The sequence below is a fragment of the Morus notabilis genome, unplaced genomic scaffold (genome assembly GCF_000414095.1).
Source record: "Morus notabilis unplaced genomic scaffold, ASM41409v2 Scaffold308, whole genome shotgun sequence".
Taxonomy (NCBI): domain Eukaryota; kingdom Viridiplantae; phylum Streptophyta; class Magnoliopsida; order Rosales; family Moraceae; genus Morus; species Morus notabilis.
This window is the reverse complement of record NW_010361274.1, coordinates 3,304-23,651: the sequence shown is the minus strand read 5'-3', so window position 1 is coordinate 23,651 and position 20,348 is coordinate 3,304. Positions and strand designations below refer to the sequence as shown.

At 35.1% G+C, this 20,348-nt stretch overlaps 2 protein-coding genes across 4 annotated transcripts; one reads left to right on the top strand and one right to left on the bottom strand.

The window, feature by feature from the left end:
- The first annotated feature begins 3,329 nt into the window (after window positions 1-3,329).
- Window positions 3,330-8,898, top strand: LOC21385195 (5'-nucleotidase domain-containing protein 4). 3 transcript variants are annotated; one of them, XM_010099063.2, is made up of 18 exons: window positions 3,330-3,341; window positions 3,533-3,596; window positions 4,014-4,339; window positions 4,535-4,612; window positions 4,753-4,973; window positions 5,086-5,178; window positions 5,476-5,559; window positions 5,647-5,763; window positions 6,026-6,131; window positions 6,247-6,309; window positions 6,481-6,534; window positions 6,654-6,711; window positions 6,952-7,028; window positions 7,194-7,264; window positions 7,352-7,412; window positions 7,488-7,547; window positions 7,639-7,701; window positions 8,338-8,898. In XM_010099063.2, exons 3-18 carry the CDS (start codon window positions 4,046-4,048, stop codon window positions 8,458-8,460), a joined length of 1,623 nt encoding a protein of 540 aa, XP_010097365.1. In that variant the 5' UTR covers window positions 3,330-3,341; window positions 3,533-3,596; window positions 4,014-4,045; the 3' UTR covers window positions 8,461-8,898. The 3 variants fall into 3 exon arrangements, with proteins under 3 accessions (XP_010097365.1, XP_024021992.1, XP_024021994.1); XM_024166224.1 differs by lacking the exon at window positions 8,338-8,898 and adding an exon at window positions 7,798-8,330; XM_024166226.1 differs by lacking the exons at window positions 3,330-3,341; window positions 3,533-3,596; window positions 8,338-8,898 and adding an exon at window positions 7,798-8,330 and having other exon boundaries at window positions 4,211-4,339; window positions 4,510-4,612.
- Window positions 8,899-9,059: 161 nt separating this feature from the next.
- On the bottom strand, window positions 9,060-13,380 carry LOC21385194 (probable LRR receptor-like serine/threonine-protein kinase At2g16250). The gene is made up of 4 exons (XM_010099062.2): window positions 11,123-13,380; window positions 10,274-10,402; window positions 10,080-10,102; window positions 9,060-9,902 (listed from the first exon to the last, which is right to left on the bottom strand). The coding sequence occupies exons 1-4, from the start codon at window positions 13,030-13,032 to the stop codon at window positions 9,316-9,318; spliced, it is 2,649 nt and encodes an 882-aa protein (XP_010097364.1). The 5' UTR covers window positions 13,033-13,380; the 3' UTR covers window positions 9,060-9,315.
- Between the last annotated feature and the right edge of the window lie 6,968 nt (window positions 13,381-20,348).

Sequence of the window (20,348 nt, the reverse complement as noted above, 5' to 3'; positions counted from 1 at the left end):
CTCCGTTTTTGACACTGTCGGTGCCATTGGATTCAGAAGACGACGTAGAGCAAGAAGCAACCCCCAACCGCCTGAATCCGCAGCCGTTTACCAGAGATTGAAGCTCACCGCCGCCGCCGTTTGGGTGGAGGGTAGTTCTAATGATCCAACCATTAGATCGTCATGATTTTGGTGTCAAAACACTCAGAAGGAAGTGGGTAACAAAAGCCCTCAGCCAATTTTGAGGTTCCATTGCAGAGAATCGAGAACCAAGTCGCCAGATTTTGTTCACATTTTTGGGTTTGATCGGAGTAGATAGAGGCCGAATTTGGTAAAATTGACGACACCATTGAACTTAGAATGGTTAATTTAGTAGGGGTAGGACCCAAGTCTGCCGCAGAAATATGCTCCGGCAACCTCCGCCGTCGCTGGTGGCCAGATTCCGGCGTGTCTCAGTTCTTAAGGTTCCCGACGTCTGATCAAATATATGAGACCATATCCTAACTCGTTTCGACGTGCTGAACGCAACAGTGACCCCCGTTTATGCCAATTCGACTCCGTTAAAAAGTCTACCGAATAGTGCACACAGATCGAGACGAATTGAGTTGAGGTTCAGAGCGAGCTGTGGAGCTTCAAGAATAGACGGTTGGACAACGTAAAGTTAGCCGTAGATTAAAGTGCTAAGAGGTAGGATATTTTTGTCCATATCCTTGTTAGCCTTACTTTAAATGATTTTGGCTAATGAAAATGTTTTAGAACAAAACATGTTGAAAGAAAATGATTTTAAAGGAAATAGCATGAATAATGCTATTAAGTTTTCCAATGATTCTGGAAATGAGATTTTAAAAGTGCAAATATTTTAAGAAATGATAAAACGCATGGTGGCCTCAGAGATCGGGATATGAAAATCGTATCCTTAGGGGCAGGACCCAAAACCCGTACGGATCCACTTCTTGCTCAGTGGTGTTATGGCTCTGTATATTTTCATTATACATATATTTTACTACTACTACGTGAGTATTTCCTTTTTCTAAAAAGGATGATCGGTTCCGGGTGTATGTCTTCAGACCGTGAGTACCTTTATTTACAATGCTTAATAAAATTGTATGATCGGTTCCGGGTGTATGTCTTCGGACCGTGAGTACCTTTATTTACAATGTTTTAAAAATTGTATGATCGGTTCCGGGTGTATGTCTTCGGACCGTGAGTACCTTTATTTACAATGCTTACTAAAATTGTATGATCGGTTCCGGGTGTATGTCTTCGAACCGTGAGTACCTTTATTTACAATGCTTACTAAAATTGTATGATCGGTTCCGGGTGTATGTCTTCGAACCGTGAGTACCTTTATTTACAATGTTTTATAAAATTGTATGATCGGTTCCGGCTGTATGTCTTCGAACCGTGAGTACCTTTATTTACAATGTTTTATAAAATTGTATGATTGGTTCCGGGTGTATGTCTTCAGACCGTGAGTGTTTTTATTTATAATGTTTTATAAAATTATCTCCTACTGGGCCTTCCGTTGACTTTTATTCTGTTTTCAATGTTTTAAACCCTTTCTCCAGAGTTAGCGGTTTAGATTTACAGCTTGGCGAGTTGATCCTAATGGATTGAATGCGCGAGATACAAAGTGGTTAGTTTGTTTCAGGTTTACAGTTTTAATTCTAAGATGTACTGTATTTCTGTATATAAATTGTATTAGTCGACATTGTCCCAGAGTTGTACTGTTTATCTTGGACGTTATAGACTGTTTTAAATATTATTTGTAAAAGAAAGTCTTCGGAGCAAACTATATTGATATTTATGTATTTATTTTTGTGATTTTTGTTAAACAATCTAGTTTAATTAAGTTAAATTTTAAATTAAATCCCAATAATCACGGTCCCATCTTTGGGGTCGTGACAGAACACGACATGATCACTTTACTGGTTGACACGATACGACACGAAATGACTCGTGACGCGAAATTGACCCGTTAACCTGAAATTGTATACTTTTATTTAGTTTTTTATATATTATAAATAACTTAAAATTCATAACAGACTAAAATACAATAACATCTATTGAAATTAAGCAAATAATAGTATAAGATTTTGAGTATAATTATCATGATATCACAAGTTCATAATAAAATAAAAAATATGTAATGAAAAATATACATATTTTTTAGTTTTTGACGACTTTTGTGTCATGTTCGGATTAGGCGGGTCCAACCCGAAATTGACATGTGTTTTTTGTGTCAATTTCAGGTCGACTCAATTCTGACCCGTACGTCTTTTTTTTGAATTCTAACCCACGAAAATTATATCATTTTCGAGTCGTGTTGTCGTGTTGTGACTCATATTATGAGTCCTAATTTTTAACTTATCATTTTTTTAATAAAAGCAATTTAAGTCATCAATGTTCAACAGCATCAATTATTAATTTCTTCATTTTTTTTTTTTTAAAAGAGATGTATTTAAAGCTGGCATACAAATATGTTTTTTTTTTCTCATTTAAAAAAATGTATTTTTTTTTAAATAGCACGTGTTTTATAACGGCGCATCCACCAAATCCACAAGAACAATCACGAGTCATAGCAATAAATAAATAAATAATATTAAATATTAAATATAAAAATTAAAAAAAGAACCACGAGTCCACTATCGCTAGTTGCTACAATCGATCCGTGCCAGAAGTCAATCCCCAGTCCCACACTACCGGAACAAAAAAAAAAAGAAAAAGAAAAAAACACTCCTTTTCCCTCTGTCGCATTCTCTCTCCACGTGGAACCGCATCTTAATCCCAACCTCAACTCTTCTCCTCTTGCCACAACTACCACCACTCGCCTTCCACGACGACGTTTCATGCGTTTCTCTTCTCACCCAAAGAAACGGAAAACAACAAACCAAAAAGAAAGATAAAAAAAAAAACGCAATTAGCAAATCGCACCCGTTTTTTTTGGGACTTGGGAGGGAATTGAATTCTCTTTTATCTTTCGAATAATGGATCTGAGAGGGAATAATAAGAATATGTACTGAAAACACACTTGAAAAAAATAATAATAATAAAGAAAGCTGTGATTTTAGATGTTCTCGGCTGCAGCAGCATGTGCATTGCCAAGTTGTTGTAATCCCATTCGCAATTCCTTTATCGTAAATCCGGAATCGGATTCCCGCTCCGTGTTAATTCCACCACCTTCTCGGATTCCGAAATGTCTATTTAATTCCAACATGCGAATTCCCAAGAAACCCGTTTCCTTTTGCCTCTCCTTGTTCTCGCCCGAGTTCTTCCCTCCAAATTTCTCCTCGTCTTCTCGGATTCGCCTCATCTCCGGGAACTTCGGCCATTCCGATAGTTGTTTGCGGTTCGCTTCACAGGTTTGTGTTTTCACATCGTTAAACAAACAAGAATTGTTAATGCAGATTGAAACGGAATCTCTCGCTTGTTTCGTGTGAGTTTGTTTAGGAATCGTTTTTGGGTTTAGTCGGTTTGGAAATGATATTAGGGCGTGGGATTTGATTTTGATGATCAGATTTGTAGTAATATGAGAAATTGGATACATTTTTAGGTGTTTCTTGGAGCGTAGCTTGGAAGTTTTGTTAGACTTGGGAACTTAGCCGTTTGCTCCACCGGTAAGAAAGGTGTCGAAAGGTTTTTAATTTTATTGGGGAGGTTATCTTTTTCTGTTTTGAACTTTATTGTTTCTTTTTCTTTTATTATTATTGTTATTATTATTATTGTTATTATTATTATTATTATTATTATTATTATTATTATTATTATTTCGTAGCAAAGAAGTAGTGTCTTGGGAATTCTTTAGAAGGGGTCAGATGAAAATTCAGGGAAAACAAGGATTTGGGACTCTAGTTGAAACTATGGCGAACTGCTTTCTGTGGGCACTGTTTGCGTGACGTATTCGATTGGCTTTTCGTATGGATTTGGAATGTTTGTAGTGTATTGTTCCTTTTGGTTAATTTTAGCAAATTGTATAAAGTATAAACTCTTTGATTGATCGTGTTATTCTTTTGCACCGTATTGGAGCAAATCAGGAGCTAGACAGTTGCACGCGAGTTATTATTCAATGGAGGAGACTCATGGGACTGTTGTGAGTAACAACAACTCATCTCGGCATTTGCGTATGGATTTCAGCCATGGTAGTCAGGAGCCATGCATATGGTCATCTCCCGAAGGGGGACATGTTATGGATATCGGGAAGCATATCTTTTGCAACCGATCGCTGAATATGAAGAACATTGTGGCTGTTGGATTTGACATGGATTACACTTTGGCTCAGTACAAGCCAGAAACGTTTGAGTCCCTTGCATATGAAGGCACTATCAGAAAATTGGTGTATGATTTGGGTTACCCTCGTGAGGTTAGTCTGCTTTCCCATCTTTCAGGTCCTGAAAAATTTATTGTTTTCATCATTCTGTGACAAATGTTTCTTAATGATATTTTGGTGGCATTCACCTCAATTGATCTTGTATAACTTTCTTGGGTCGTATATATGTTTTTGGCTTTTTGAGTTTGTGCTATATATTGTAGGTTGATTAAGTGTTGGTTCATGCAGTTGCTAAATTGGTCATTCGATTGGAAGTACATGGTCAGAGGCTTGGTTCTTGACAAAAAAAGAGGCAACATATTGAAGGTTACCTCAATTTCTTTTCTTTTCTTTTTTTTTTTTCTTTTTTTTTTCAGATGATTTTGTTTATCATTAATCTACCTTATGTTGGATTTCATTTTATGTTCTTTCTTTCTTGCTATATCCTGCGTCTTATGGTTGTGCAGATGGATAGGCATAAGTATGTGAAAGTAGCTTACCATGGATTTAAAGAATTGTCTAAGGAAGAAAAAGTTTGCACTTATGGAAATACTTTGATACGGGATGCTTTTGATGAGCCTGATTATGCTCTTATTGATACCCTTTTTTCACTAGCTGAAGCTTACTTGTTTGCTCAACTGGTTGACTTGAGGGACAATAATCCTGGAAACTTTCCAGACAGTACAGAGTAAGAACATAATATGCTACTTTTAGTTTCAGGTGCTTTTTTTCCATGATTTATGATTTTTTGTACATATATTGTTTATTAATTAGTATTGATTTGTGAAATGTTTCTCCAGCTATGCCAGTATGTACAAAGATGTTAGAGCAGCAGTTGATTTGTGCCATCGTGATGGAACTCTAAAGCAAATGGTTGCAAAAGATCCCAAAAGGTAAGAAATTGCAAGCAATGATATTTTGACTTCACGGAAATTAAATTTTCAATAATTGGAGACGCCTTATTAGCTTCCTATAGAAAGGAAATTAATTGATTGGGTTTCTTGGATTTTCTTTTCTATTTTGGTGAAGGGTAAGAAAACTTCATATATAGTAGGGTTTTTTTTTATTATTATATTTAAATCATCGACTATGCAAAAGGTTCAACAACTTCAACAAAGTAGTAAAAAGAAAAATGTGCCGTTTGCCAAATGGTATATGTTCCAAAAATTATTGGTTTGACTCCGCACCAGGTATATCAATGAAGACCCCTCTATAGTACCCATGCTTAAAATGCTTAGAGATTCTGGTCGTTCGACATTCTTGGTGACAAACAGGTATAAACCAATTTTGTAATAATATACTCTGTTTCTATGAACATAATTGAAACGTATATTCATATGCTTTTGGGATTGTATCTACAGTTTCTGGGACTACACAAACATCGTGATGAATTTTCTTTGTACATCCCGAACGGTAGATGGTACTAGAAAATGCAATTTTGATTGGCTTCAGCACTTTGATGTTGTCATTACTGGCAGGTCATTTTCTTTTCGTTAACTTCTTAACTGTAATTCTGCTACATAATTTGTAAAGTTTTTTTGACATGCTATCTAAATTTTCTAAATATGTTCTATTCAACATTCGACTGGAGTTCAGTAGTATCAATTCCTAGACAGTAAATGGCTTCCCGCTTCTGTATCTTTATTTCCTTCCTTTCAGGCAGCTCTTGCTTCTAAGGTTTACGTTATTATTTTTTGCTTAGCACTGTTACTTCTCTGATCATAAAAAATGATGTTACAGTGCAAAGCCTGGTTTCTTTCATGACGATAGTCGTGCCAATCTGTTTGAGGTTGAACCAAAGTCTGGGATGTTAATTAATACTGATAATGGCTCTCCTATGCCTCAGGTTGGTATAAAGATGTTGTCAAATGTCAATTATTGATTCACCGGTCCTCCTACAGGTACAGAGTACACTCTTCTTTTAGTTGCTTTCACTAATAATTTTTTATTTTTACAACAAGGTGGGAGACATTTCGCCTAGCTCATCACTGAAGGCACGAAATGAGTCGTGTAGAGTTTTTCAGGTGACTCTTTTGATTACATAACTACATTTCTGTGCACATCTAAATTAATTGACTCATTATTCACCAAAAAAAAAATAATAATTGAATTGCGCATGGCATCTTCAAATTTTTGATGGGAACTTGCTCTTTCAAAGTTTTCTTATATGACTTTCTTTTGAACTACTTATTCAGGGAGGAAATGTCGGTCATCTGCATAAATTACTTTCAATTGAGTCAAGCTCGCAGGTGAACTATTCTATAATATAATATATATATATATATATATATTAATTTGCAGTGATCTTCCTCTAATATTTTATATTTTACTTCTTAAGCCCTTATTTCATTAATGTAACTTTTTGTAGGTTCTCTATGTTGGGGACCATATATACGGTGATATTTTACGCAGCAAAAAAGTTCTCGGTACTAATTCTTTTTTGCCTTTTTCTTCCTCTTATTATTGCTAATTTTTCTGTATTTGTGCAACCCCATCACGTGATTTATATCATGACACTTAAAAATATATTAATTGAGGGACATGCATCAGTTACAACAGCGACTATGTTTTTCACAAAAGATGTTTTTTTTTTCATTTAATTATTCTTTTGCTTTCAGATTTTCTCTTTACGAATTTTCATTTTTGTTTTATGCCATTATGAGCAGGGTGGAGAACAATGCTTGTTGTCCCGGAGCTAGAGAGAGAGGTTGAACTACTTTGGAAATTGAGAGACACCCGCAAGGTGTTTGCCGAGCTTATTTTTGATCTAGTGTTTTATTATAATATTAAAACATAAAAACAACATTTATGGTTGGCATATGTTTTAGGTTCAAAATGAACTTACATTGTCCCCTAAAATAAATAAATAAAATAAAATAAAGAACTTAAATTGAGTTATTTGATACAGCAACTTCGCTTGTTGAGGAATCAACGTGATCTCATTGAAGACAAAATTCATCACTTGAAATGGTCTCTCAAGTAAGTATATACCTGTATTATCCCTCTGCCTGATTATTTACTTTGATCAGAATTTGATTTACATGCAAGTGGCATTCTGCTGTTCAGATTTGATGATATCAGTCCAAGGGAGAAGCAAAAGTTATCGTCTGAACTAGATGCTTTAGAGGTTAGGCAATCACTTGAAAATCGTAATAGAATGGATGTTCATAAAATACTTCTCTGATTCCTTTTGCTTTTACAGTCTCAAAGGGAGCAAGTGCGCTTAAGTCATCAAGAGGCTCAACGAGAGAATCACCAGAAGGTAGAGATTTTACACAAGACATACAATATTTTACTGAGTACGTTTAACACATTTCTAGTATTTAACTTGTTTTGTTTGACACAAATTGCAGTTCCATAAGGTCTGGGGGCAACTCATGAAGACTGGTTATCAAAACTCCCGCTTTGCACATCAGGTAAGATGTTGACGAGACATACCATAAGCTTTATTAGTTGAGAAATCTGGGGTCTTTATTTATTTTTAATTCTTTTTTTCCTCCCTTGCAATGAAGAAAAGGGGGATTATTGGTCCCATTCTTCCAATTCCTGTCGTCATTTTGGAAATCCCGAGGCCTGAGAACCAGAATGGAAAAGGCCTGATTGAATTCCACTCAAAAGATTGGGCCCGGTTTTTCACTTTTTATTTATATCACTACACCCAACGCCGCACAACACATTAGCCGGGCAGGGATCTAAGCCCTGAGTGCCATCCTGGGAGGAGAAGAAGAGGCTTTTTCTCTTACTGTTGCACCAACCTATTGGTTGCGTCCGGGGATCATTTTAGTACTCATATTCAGAATTGTCTGTCCCATGCTTATCTCAGAGTGATTCATCACCCGTAGGTTCACTCGTACAGGATGTATAAGCTAAGATATCATTATTGTTATGCATGGCTATGGGTCATTTATACTATCATTAGTGTTTTCTTTTCGGGTTCTCTGATCACGTTAAGCCGTCAATTGCGTCTCTTTCTTGGTTTATATTTTCATTTATTTATTTTATTTGCCTAGTCACTTTTTTCTTGGTTATTTACTTAAACGGCAATCATGCAGGTTGAGAGATTTGCCTGCCTGTATACCAGCCAAGTATCCAACTTAAGCTTGTATTCCCCGGATAAATACTACAGACCTAGTGAAGACTTCATGCCACACGAATTTGACATCATCCCCATGTGAGGATAGGAAAGCCTAATTGGAAAGAAATAAAATCATAGCGTTCTTTAACCTTGTCGTCTTCAATGAAATTTCCTGACAACTCCCAAGGTTGTAAAGGAAACAGTCATAGAGAGAAATGTCCATAGTTGTGGTTCTTTAATCAAGGCTGAAATGAAGGGCAAAGTTTCCCTTTACAATTTACATGTAACAAGGAATTTCATTTCTCATTATGACGTTATATTTGGGCAGCATGATATTAATGCTTTTGTAGGCCTTGTATCACATCTATGACATAGATAACTTGTCTTCCACCCATTAACTCCTGTTTTACAGAATATCATTTCGGGGTTCAATATCAAGTTTGGATCTTATTAATTGCTATACAGTGAAACGTTTTCAGTGTGGCCCAAAGGGGGCCATTGATCCATCATCTTACACGGCTCAGAAATCTCTGCAGCCGCCATTGATCTTATTAATTGCTATACAGTGAAACGTTTTCAGTGTGGCCCAAAGGGGGCCATTGATCCATCATCTTACACGGCTCAGAAATCTCTGCACCCCCCTTTTTTTTTTTTTTTTCAAAAAAAAAAAAAAAAAAAGGATTCTCAAGTCTCAACTAGTAACAAGAAGAATCACACCATTCTACTGCTTTTCTAAAGTATGGAATCTAATTCCAAACAGCAATCACACCGCAAATTGGAAACAAGCTTTCTTTTTAAACTTGCAAGAACTTGCTTTTTAACTTACTAGAGCAACTTGCTTGCCAAGAATCCAATTGAGTCCCCAAAAATCACAGCATGGCTGGAAAAAGGGTGGGTCAACTGGTTGTGTGAGCTGTAGCACTCAATCACTCACAAGAAGCACTCTTTGTATTTTCTAATGCTCACTTTGTCTCTCCAAGTCTTGCCCTTCAACTGGTTCAGGGAAAATCTCACTGGACGACCTTTTATTCGAAGAGGAGTGCTCGTTATTACCTCCGGTACTGCTCTGAGATCCCACTCTCCCGGACTGTTTAAGGCTGCTTATATTCTCCCTGATATTCTCCGACGAGCTGTGTCGCCAGCTTCCAAGGAAAGCCATGCTCCAAGACAGTCTAGATGATGTTGTCCGCAGCCTTGCAGAGCTTGAACTCTCCACTCTCACCACCTTCAGAGGGTTTTCCAATGCTCGGAGGATGTGTTTCATGTGGGGTCGTTTCGAAGGCTTCGGGTTGAGGCATGTCCTGGCCACAATCGCCATGGCCCATACCTCTTCCAATAGATCTTCGTCTACAATAAGAGATGGGTCGACAATCTTATTGATGAGTTCTTTGTCATATATGCTGACATAACGCAGTGTGTGCTCCAACCATTCTCTTGTAGTAGCATCATCCACTTTGCTGATATCGAGCTTGCCCGTCACAAGCTCAAGTAAAACCTTTCCGAAACAATATACGTCATGAGCGCAAGTTGCCAATGGGGGGGCTGAACATTTCCAAATAAAAGAAACCAGAAAGGAGTGTCGTTAGAATTATTAGTTGTCATACTTTTCTCAAAGGCCTAGAATAGATGAGACGTGAGTGATAAATGGAGGAGTAATATATTTGAATGAAAAAAAATGTTAAAAAAAGACTTCCACACAAGTAAAGCGGAGATACGCACCAAAAAGGCCTTGTTCAGAGCTCCTGCATAATACCAATGAAACGTAATTGTAAGTCTAGCATAGTATTGAAGATATTAATGTGAAATATTGATGTGAAAAGCTTAAAGAAAACTCTGAAGTACTACAAAGAACAAGCTTAACTATATTCTTTAAACTCATACATAGTGAAAGCCAGGGAGCAACAAAAACTTACTGTGGCTTCCTCAAAAACCTCGTGATGACATTTTGGTTAGCATCCCCTTCTTGGGCCTGGGCCTCACTCAAGCTTCCAAGACGCACCTCAAATTTATCATCCAGAAGGATGCTGCTTGCTTGAACATCCCTTTAAAGACCAAGTAAAATTATGCAATCATTATTTGCACACCACCCAAAAAATAAAAAAAAGAACAGAAACCCAAGAAAGAATGATAAAAACAGGCGGCAACTAGACATAAAATAGAATTTGAAAATGCAAAATCCTCAACAATAATTATAACGAAAATAGTAAAAAATATGCCAATATAAAAAGCTTAAAAAAATATATAGATTAATTTTTAGTTATAGAAATTAATAGGGCCATAATTTGTCAAGTTATGGTTCATAATCAGATAAGTTATGGACAAATTTATCAAGTTATGGTTCATAGCCAGACAAATTATGAATAAAAACCGTGAATTATGGACAATAACTTGTCAAGTTATGGTTCATAACCAGACAAGTTATGAACAAAGACAGTAATTTAACCTATTTATTAACTTATGTAAACTATTGACCTATTAATTTTAATTCATCTCAAGTTTTAGCCCATTTTCCTCTTTCTCCCTAATTATAACTATTAAACTATCAACAAAAGGTTTTGTTAGGTCATTTTAGTACAATAAGACGCCGATAGTGCATAAGCTGACTAAAAAGATTTTAAGTTAAGGATGCCATAGAAGATCACAAATAACATGCTACAATTTTCTACTTGACAACAAGGACTTGTATTCTAGAATGCATAAGACCAAAAATCATCAAAGCTCTAAAGAAAAGATATCATGAAATCAACCGAGTTTAATTATACCTGTGAACAAGGGGAGGACTGCATTCGTGGTGTAGGTGAGCAAGGAATTCCGCAGCTCCTATTGCAATCTTTAACCTCGTAATCCAATCCAGAGATTGTAAGCCGTCTTTCCCTGAACTTACAACTCTGTGCAACGAATTGGCCAAATCTCCATTTGGCATGTACTTGTAAACCAAAAACTTCTTAGTCTCATGCTCCAAGCAGTGCCCCAACAACGGGACTAGTCTCGTATGCGAAACCTTGCGGAAGAAATCCAATTCCATCATGTAAGAGTCGCTCTTTTGCGATCCTAAATCCACCCTTTTAATAACTACCGGTATCCCCCCTTCTAAAAAACCTTGGAACAAGTCTCCGGAGTGTCCGTGCTTGATGAGATTTGCTTCACTAAAGTCGTGAGTAAATAGTACAATCTGCTCGTAGGTAAATAACTCACCTAGACCAGTCAAGTAAATAGGTTCTTTAGGAAGCGAAGGGTTAACTTCTTGGACAGGACCCGAATTTGAACCGCCTCTTTGGTTAGCAACGCCCTTATTTTTCCATTTTAGGAACAGTACAAGAACCAATGCTAAAATCACAATGAACCCAACCCCACCAAATACTCCAACCAGTATGAATGTCAATCGGTTTTTGCTTCCTGAGTCTTGGTCTCCAAAATTATCAAAAGTCAAGCCCCTTTGAGTGTAAAACAATGAACAATCCTCTAACTTCCTCTGATTCCTCTGCGACTGCAGGCAATTTTTAGCAACACTAACATTGCCTCCACTTTCAGACACCACTCCTTGGAAATAGTTACCAGACAAATCAATGAAACGAAACTTCCCTAAAGAACTCAAGTTCCCATACAACAAGTTGTTTGAGAGATTGAAAACAGTATTAGAGAAACTAACATTTGAAGCCAAACTTGGCAAATCTCCTGTAAAGTTATTGCTCGAAACATCGAGAAACCGCAAATTAGGAATTGACCAAAAAATACCAGGAAGAGAACCATCAAGTTTATTCCCGCTCAGAACAACAATTTGCAGCTGAGAAAAGCTCGAAAACAAACCCTCCGGCAACGGACCTTCCAGAGAGTTAATACCAACATCAATACTCGTCAAATTCCTCAAGCGTTTTAGCTCCAAAGGCAACGACCCAGACAAAAAATTCTTACTAAGATTAAGCCCGACCAGCTGAGAAAGCTCACTCAACTGAACGGGAATAGACACAGTAAGGCTATTATCAGAAAGACTCAAATTTTGAAGTTTGGAGAGATTACCTAAGCCCGGCGGAATCTGCCCAGACAAGAAGTTGGAAGAAAGGTCCAGAATTTTGAGATTCCCGAGAGACGAAAACTCGGAAGGTATCGACCCAGTGAGAGAATTTCTAGAAAGATCGAGAACCGAAAGCTCCGGTAATTGTCCCAAAGACGAAGGGACACCGCCGGAGAGATCATTGCCGGAGAGATATAGACACCGGAGTCGGGTCAACCCGCTGATAGACGAAGGGATTGGGCCGAGAATCGAGGCGGAACGGAGGTCGAGAAGTTTGAGAGAAACAAGGCGTTGCCCGAACCAGTCGGGTATGGACCCGGGAAGATAGAACCCGGAAGCGTTGAAACGGGTCAGGCGGGTCAGGTTGGCTAAGGAATCGACGGCGAATTGGGGTTGTTTCCGACCGGCACGTGTCCGGCGGAGACCGGAGATTGTGAGCCCGACGACTCGGCCATTCCGGTCGCACTCGACGCCGGTCCACCGACACATGTCGGTCTTTATGGGCCAGTCTTTCCCCCTCAGGCCCAGAGACGACCGGAGGTCCAGTAGCGCCGCACGCTCATTGGCGGAGCCCGAAGTCACTCGCTGGGCTTCACCGCAGTGGATCAGAATCAGGAGGAGAAGAGGTATCGTGAAAAGAGCGCCGAGTTGAGCTTCCATGGTTTATGGTCTATAGAAGTTCATTTCATTTCATTTCTTCTTCTTCTTCTTCACTGCATGTTACGTGTTGCTAAGAAGGAAAAACGAGAAAAACGAATAACGATATGGTTAGAGAGAGAGAGAGAGAGAGAGAGAGAATGGAGGATATGGCACGCCGTTTGAAGAAGGAAGTAAGAGAGAGAGAAAGAGAGAGGTATTAATGAGGGAGAACAACAACCATGGCGAAATGCCTGAGGAAAGCAGTAAGAGGTCGCTTTCGAAGTCACCGGAGGTATTAAATGAACATGGAATTAGGAGGCTATTTCCCAGTACCACAATTATGGCTCTGTTTGTGTTTGTTGGTGTGTCCTTTGGGATTGGCTTTGGGTTTAACAATGGCTTTAAACTTTAAAGCCCCCCCCTTTTTTTTTTTTTTTTTCCAAATATTTTCTATACAGAGTAGTTCCGTTTATTTTGCTGATTCGAGTTTTTAATTTGAGTTAAGATATAATTTTATGTGAGAGTTTTTTTACTGTAATAAAAAAGTTAGATGTGATTGTTTGTGGGAGTTTTTTACTGTAGTAAAACTCAAATTTTAAACTCGAATCAGCGAAATGAACGGGGCCATAACGCTGACCTCCACTTGTTTTCTCTCTTTTGCTATGTTATTTAGGAGACGTTTGATTCATGGATTAAAATTATGTGATTAGAATTATTTTTAATTTATGTGTATTTTTTATGAAAGAAAATACTGTAACGAATCATGAACCTTAATTTAAATCATGATTTAAATTTTCTAACCAAACATCCCTTTATTTATTTATCACATGTAATGTGATGACTGGTATTCTCAAGTCTCTGGTACTGTTACGTCTATTTTTACATTTTTATAGCGTTTTTTAGGAGACATTTTTATAGCTTCTCAATTAACTATATGAGATCCATAAATCAGGCTTGAAGAATAAGTACTGATCTACTGTTTTTTTTAGGAATTAAAAGCCTTAATTTCATATTATCTGGGAGTAATAAATACAAACGGGAAAAAGAAAAAAGAAAATAATATTGCTATAATCATAGTTTTGCCAAATACTAATCTCGTCTCATCATAATTTCACAACCTAAAAGTGGACATGTAAAAGCTATCCAAAAGAATCAAAACTAGTTAGTTAAGCACATAAATGGACATGGTAATTCTAGTTTGGTTGAAATATTAGTGGGGGTCATGATTAAAAGTGATTTTTGCATTTTTTGTTTTGTTTTGTTTGTATTCCTAACGAAATTTCCAGGTTAGAGAGAACGTTTAGAGTAATAGCAAAACGAAGAAGAATGGAGGACAAAGGAAGGAATACTGTGAGAGTGGGCTACTAAGATCTCGTTCATTTCACCGATTCGAGTTTTTAATTTTAAGTTTTTACAGTAAAAAACTCTTAAAAAATATCACATATAACTTTTTTTACTATAGTGAAAAGCTCTAAAAAAATCACATTTTAGCTCGAATTAACAACTCAAATCTGCAAAATAAACGAAGCTGATGTTCCCATTCACTGTGAGTGATTAATCTATGACCCGTTTAGTTCGCTAATTTAAATTTTTAATTCGAGTTGAGATGTAATTTTATATAAAAAAATTTTACTGTAACAAAAAAAATTAAATATGACTATTTCTGAGAGTTTTTTACTATAATAAAATTTAAAATTTAAATTCAAATGAATGTATAAAAAAAATATTGTAATAATATTTTTAAATTTTAAAATTTTTATAAAAAAAATACTATAATAAAATTTTTTAAATTTAAATTTTTTACGTGAGAATATTTCATTTCAACTTTAAATAAGATGGTTTGAACCCCTCCAATCACACTCATCGTGTCATTGTCATGCAGACAATTCAAAGGGTGTACTGGCCACTGGGGTTTGAATTTTCCTTTCCTAAGCGGGCATTAGTTTAGGTATTATTTGGTATAAGGATTTTGAATTTAAAATCATAATTTTAATTTAAAAAGTAAAAAGTGGTATTAATTTAATTTATAGTATTTAATTTAAATAGTTTTAATTTAAAGTTAAAATTTTAATGTGATATTTTAAATTATGAATTATTTATAATTTTAAAATTATTCTCATTAATTTTAAGTAATTTAAACTCATAATTCTAATTTTAATTTTAAAATCATGATTTAAACTCAAAATTATAAATTATAATTATAATTCTAAAATTAAAACTAAAATCACCATGATCTAAATTTTTAGAACCAACGAACCCTTAATAGTTCCAACACAAGTGTTGATGGTTGATAGCTACTATTTGGGATTGAGAGAGTTCTAACCATACCTCATTTTGCAATCATAAGATTCCCTGTAAATAAAAGAAAATTCAGGCTCAAGATTTTTTTTATCCCTCTTATTGCTCAATATTTAATTTCTTTGTTTAATCCGCTTAAGATTAGCCGTTGTCACTTTCTCTCGTTTTCTACTTATTTCGCATTCAGATAAGGTGAAATAAATATTTTATTATACGATGCCAGCTTAATATACTAAATGATTATTTAACTAAATATATTCAGTGTATTTTATCGATTTGAGTTTAAAATTTAAATTTTATTATAATAAAATTTTTTTAAAAATAGTAACATTTAATTTTTTTACTACAGTAAAAAACTTTCACATAAAATTACATCTTAATTCAAATTAAAAACTCAAATCAGTGAATTAAATGGGAATCGGTCTTATTGTTTAATATTCTATTTCTTTGCCATCACACCACAAGACAATATGGAACCGAACAGAGGCAAGAAACCATTGTAGGCTTTGTAGCTAGACAAAGTACCAAGCAGAAAAACAGAGGAAAAGAACTCCGAGGAGGAACTAGCAAGAATGCTAATAGAATTAGATGGATCCTGCAAGCTTTAAAAAACGATCGTTGTTTCGAAAGTGGGTTTTTATCTAATCGATGTCTAATAATAGTAATTTATTTGCCAAATTAGGGCGCTAACCAAAAACACTCTTGGAGTTCAAAAAAACTCTAAAGGAAAATCCTATATAGATCTTTTTTTATTACTTCTATTAAATTTTAACAATATTAATTTATAAGTGGAAGCACTTTAGCACAATTGGACGTACTATTTTTAATGTGAACACTGGTAAATTATAATGTGAAAATGTAATCAAATGCCGACAAATAAAATTTGTTCTACTAATAAGGAAGAAAAAACGTGCTTTACCATGGATTTTTTGTCCCCTTTCTTTATAATCAGAAAACGATATCACAGATTTTGGAGTTTAAAATGGTGGTTCATGTCTTCCACGAAATAAAATACTGTGATACTAGCACTTCCAACGCTTTACAGATTCCCAATGCTTGATCCCAGATCGTCTTTGATGATCATGTTACTAAAGAACCATACAAATAACCTTTTCCTCATCCATATAAAACAATAGAATATACAAAAATATCGGGCAACTTCCTAGAAAATTCATCGCCCCATAAAAAGCTAAAAATAATTGTTCTGCGTGGGATATAATAAGGCCATGGAAAAGTTGCACACACCAAACAAAGATTGTTGGGAGCCAAACATTTATCTTTTTTTTTTTTTTTTTTTTTTTCTTCTAGTCAAAAGACCTAAATGTCGCTCCAAAAACACATCCTCCAATCCCAATGATATAATATGATAATTTCCATTAAAAAAGAACAAAAAAAGAAAAACCCCGTTGATATACATGATAGCATAGGGACTTGGGAGTGATACAAGGCATATGTAAATAGTGCACGTGACCCACACCAAGATTGCGATTTGTGAGTTGCGACTGACGTGCCAACTTTCCAAACGCGTTTATCTGACTAATTGCTTTATAAGTTTTTATTTTTTATTTTTTATTTTTTTCTTTTTCGTTGACGTAGACTTTCCATTATCAATAATTACACCTTTCTTTTCTAACCCCCCAATCATGTAACTTTGATGCGTTATATTGCATGAATTATTGGGACATATCGATTGCGATTTAGTAGATAGATGTTTCATTTCATTCGCATTTTTTTCTTCAAAGAAATAGAAAACTACAACGAGAAATAATGAAGTAACAAGAGACTATTAGCATGAAGGATTGAATGCTTTTAATTCCCCATTAATTCATCATAAATAAACTTATTTAATTACATACAAATGCAACCAAAAAAAATCTTGTTTTGTTGTTGATATTTTTTAGAATTTGATGTTTGACATGACACTAAGTAGGACAATGAAAAAAAGTTGACGTTTAATAAAGTTGGACGTAACTCAATTGGACTATCTTCTGTAAAGCCATGTAATGAGAAAAGAAAAAGAATACTTACGTGTCCAACTTTCAAACTTTGCAAGTAGGCGGCTGCCTCTGACACGGATTGGGTTAGAAAGTTGTTTTTTCACGTGGCTGTCTCTGATTGGTTCAAATAGCTATCTCTAATATCCAGTCTCCACGTCCGCAAACGCCGTTTGACTTGGTCCGTTTGTTCTTTTGCGCCAATGCAATTCTTGCATTATTGAAATCTTATGATTAAACTTTCCATACAAAAATAAATAAAAAATAAGTACGTTAACGTATTAATAAATCAATTTTTTTATTCATTAAATTTATTTAAAATCACGTAAAATTTTAAAAAACATAAATTTAATCTACTAATAAAGAATATCTTAAAAACAAAAAAGAAATTCATAATCATTGTATTATACATACATATTTTATAACTCCTCGCCACTTTATCGTCTAGAAAAAGGAATAGGGAGAGAGGGAAAAAAAAATCTAAAGTCCCCTGTTATAATTAAGAGTTTGTTTTGTGGAAGAAAAAAATGGAAAAACATGAACAGATTGAGGGATCAGTAAAAAGGACTTGGCTTTTGAAAACTATTCTTATTTACTACAAAAAATTAGAGGATATAAATTGAATGAGAGATTTCCAATTCTTATAAAAAAGACAAAAAAAAAAAATAGTTATTTTAATATGAAATTAGGATGTTAAAACACACAAAAAAAAAATCCACTCTTTAGCCTTTATTTTCCTTACCTAGTTTATATGCATTTTTTTCATCCTATTTTCTCTCTCTCTTATTCCTTAACAACCAAGAACAAAAATTCACCAGAAAATCTCAACTATTTATTTTCTTTAACTTAATTTCGACTATTTCTCGTTCTCTTATAATAGTGAAAATTAACTGCACATTTGACCTCAGCAAACGAATGAAATCTACTGTTCACTTTTTTTATAGAATAAATATATACCGTTAATTAATTAATTAATTAATTATTTATAAAAAAAAAAAACTGGTTTCTAACTCATGTAGTTAATTTTTGCCATCGGTTTTAGGGATTTTCTCCTTTTGTTTTGAGGAAATGTATACTCTTATACAGAAAAAGAAATGTTCAAACTGATGCATGTTTTCTCTCTCAATTTATCGACTCGACATGTTTGTCGACATGAAGTTGGAGTTTTGTACATAATTAAGTAGTTGTAGTACCAAGTTGATCAACGCAACACACTCGTCAAACGTCAAAACTCAATTTGGCTTCAGACTAGTTTTCATTAATCCATTTTGGTCAGTTACGATCGTTGTTTGATTTTTTTTTTTTTTTTTTTTAGTAATTGCTTTAGCTAGTAGGAACAACTTGGGAAAAAGACCTTAATAATAGTAGGAATATTGTGTGTTTCCTACTCTTGGTTCCCTAGGAATTTTAGGTTTATTTCATTTTATCCAGAAGACTGAGTCAAGCAGCCACGTAAACAGCCAACAACCACCGTATCAAAACGAAAAAAAAAACATGGGAAAATACCAACTAAAACGGCAACAACACTAAACAAAAACAAAAAAAAAAAAAAAAAAAAAAATCTATGGGCAAACGATTACAATCTTTAAACTACATCTAACATAAAACGACAATAAGCTAAGAAATCGACATCAACTAAAATGACTTTTTATCCTCCTTTTGACAACCATTTCCCTTTTCATGTGCCCTTCGAATTTCATTCGTTAAAACCAATGGTGGGGTTTAGTGGCGGAGGCAAAAGATTCGTTCAGTAGGAACGTGAATTAAACTAGAACTTTCAACTAAAACGAAATTATGATTATTTTAATTCAATTTTTGTGGTTTACGGTTTAAAATATTATGAATTTACATAATATTATGGTTGATATTTGGTTTAGTTGATATTTTTAATTTGGAATATATGTTTATTAAATTCAAAAGTTAAATTTCAGTGCTATAATTGAAATTTTTCTAAAAACTTAAGTGTAAATATTGTAAATTAAAAATTTTAGTGGTGGCAAAGTAAGAAGAAAATTGCAAATATATATATACATATATATCGGAAATAGTAAAAAATAGGCAATATGAAAAACTTAAGAAAGTATATAGGCCAATTTTTAGTTATAAAAATTAATGGGCCATAACTTGTCAAGCTGTGGTTCATAACCAGATAAGTTATAGATAAACTTGTCAAGTTATAGTTCATAGCCAGACAAGTTATGGACAAAAATCGTGAATTATGGACAATAACTTGTCAAGTTGTGGTTCATAACCAGACAAGTGTCACGCCCCCCAAACGGGGTGGGTGACGTGGAGCTCGCTTAGGGATTAATAAAGCAGATTCCCAACCGGGCCCCACACTTGACTGCATTAAAATATAATTTCATTACTACAGAATTCCGGAGCCTCTGACACACAAGGCTCTACCCCACAGGACATACAATATCGTACATACATGAACATGTAATTAATCATTACAACAGACATTAACCACAGTCTAGTAAATCTAAATATTATATAAGTTTACAGAATTTCTCAAATTCCTTACATTTGTCCAAGAGGATGTCCACGATCCTCACTTGATTCCAACAGCAGCACAACTCAGCTGCTCCGTAGCAAATATCCAGCTACTGTGCACCACTCCTAGAATCTCCTGGGAGGGGGTTTAGTACATTTAAAACATAAAACATGAGCGAAAGGCCCAGTAGGATATAATTTAAAATAAACTATTACAGGCTTCATCAATTAATTAGTACAAATTACTTACCTAACCAAGTGCCTCGCCTACCCGGACCGAGTTTCGGGTTCTGCCCCCGAGGATGCACTCTCCGCATCCTATCTAGGCTTACAGCAATAGACTCTATTACCAGTTCACAATATCTCTTTGCTTAAGAAATCATTTATTAACATTTTAAAATCGTTAATACGACCCCACGAACTACTTAAGCCGCGGGCCTCATGACTGGACAAGCCATGAGGTTCCATGACTAAACAAGCCATGGTTTTCAAAGCATTTTCTTTCACAAATCAATCCCTTTCTTTAAAACATTTTCAAGGCCAAAATCC

What these genes read in the sequence shown, in the direction of transcription:
- LOC21385194 (XM_010099062.2), bottom strand. Translation starts at nt 13,032, where the DNA reads ATGGAAGCTCAACTCGGCGCTCTTTTCACGATACCTCTTCTCCTCCTG. An exon ending in AGTCCTCCCCTTGTTCACAG is followed by an intron (nt 10,403 to 11,122) that starts GTATAATTAAAC and finishes TGGTCTTTAAAG; the next exon opens with GGATGTTCAAGCAAGCAGCA. An exon ending in AGGTTTTTGAGGAAGCCACA is followed by an intron (nt 10,103 to 10,273) that starts GTAAGTTTTTGT and finishes GGTATTATGCAG; the next exon opens with GAGCTCTGAACAAGGCCTTT.
- LOC21385195 (XM_024166224.1), top strand. Translation starts at nt 4,046, where the DNA reads ATGGAGGAGACTCATGGGACTGTTGTGAGTAACAACAACTCATCTCGG. An exon ending in GTTGCAAAAGATCCCAAAAG is followed by an intron (nt 5,179 to 5,475) that starts GTAAGAAATTGC and finishes ACTCCGCACCAG; the next exon opens with GTATATCAATGAAGACCCCT. An exon ending in CAATTGAGTCAAGCTCGCAG is followed by an intron (nt 6,535 to 6,653) that starts GTGAACTATTCT and finishes AACTTTTTGTAG; the next exon opens with GTTCTCTATGTTGGGGACCA.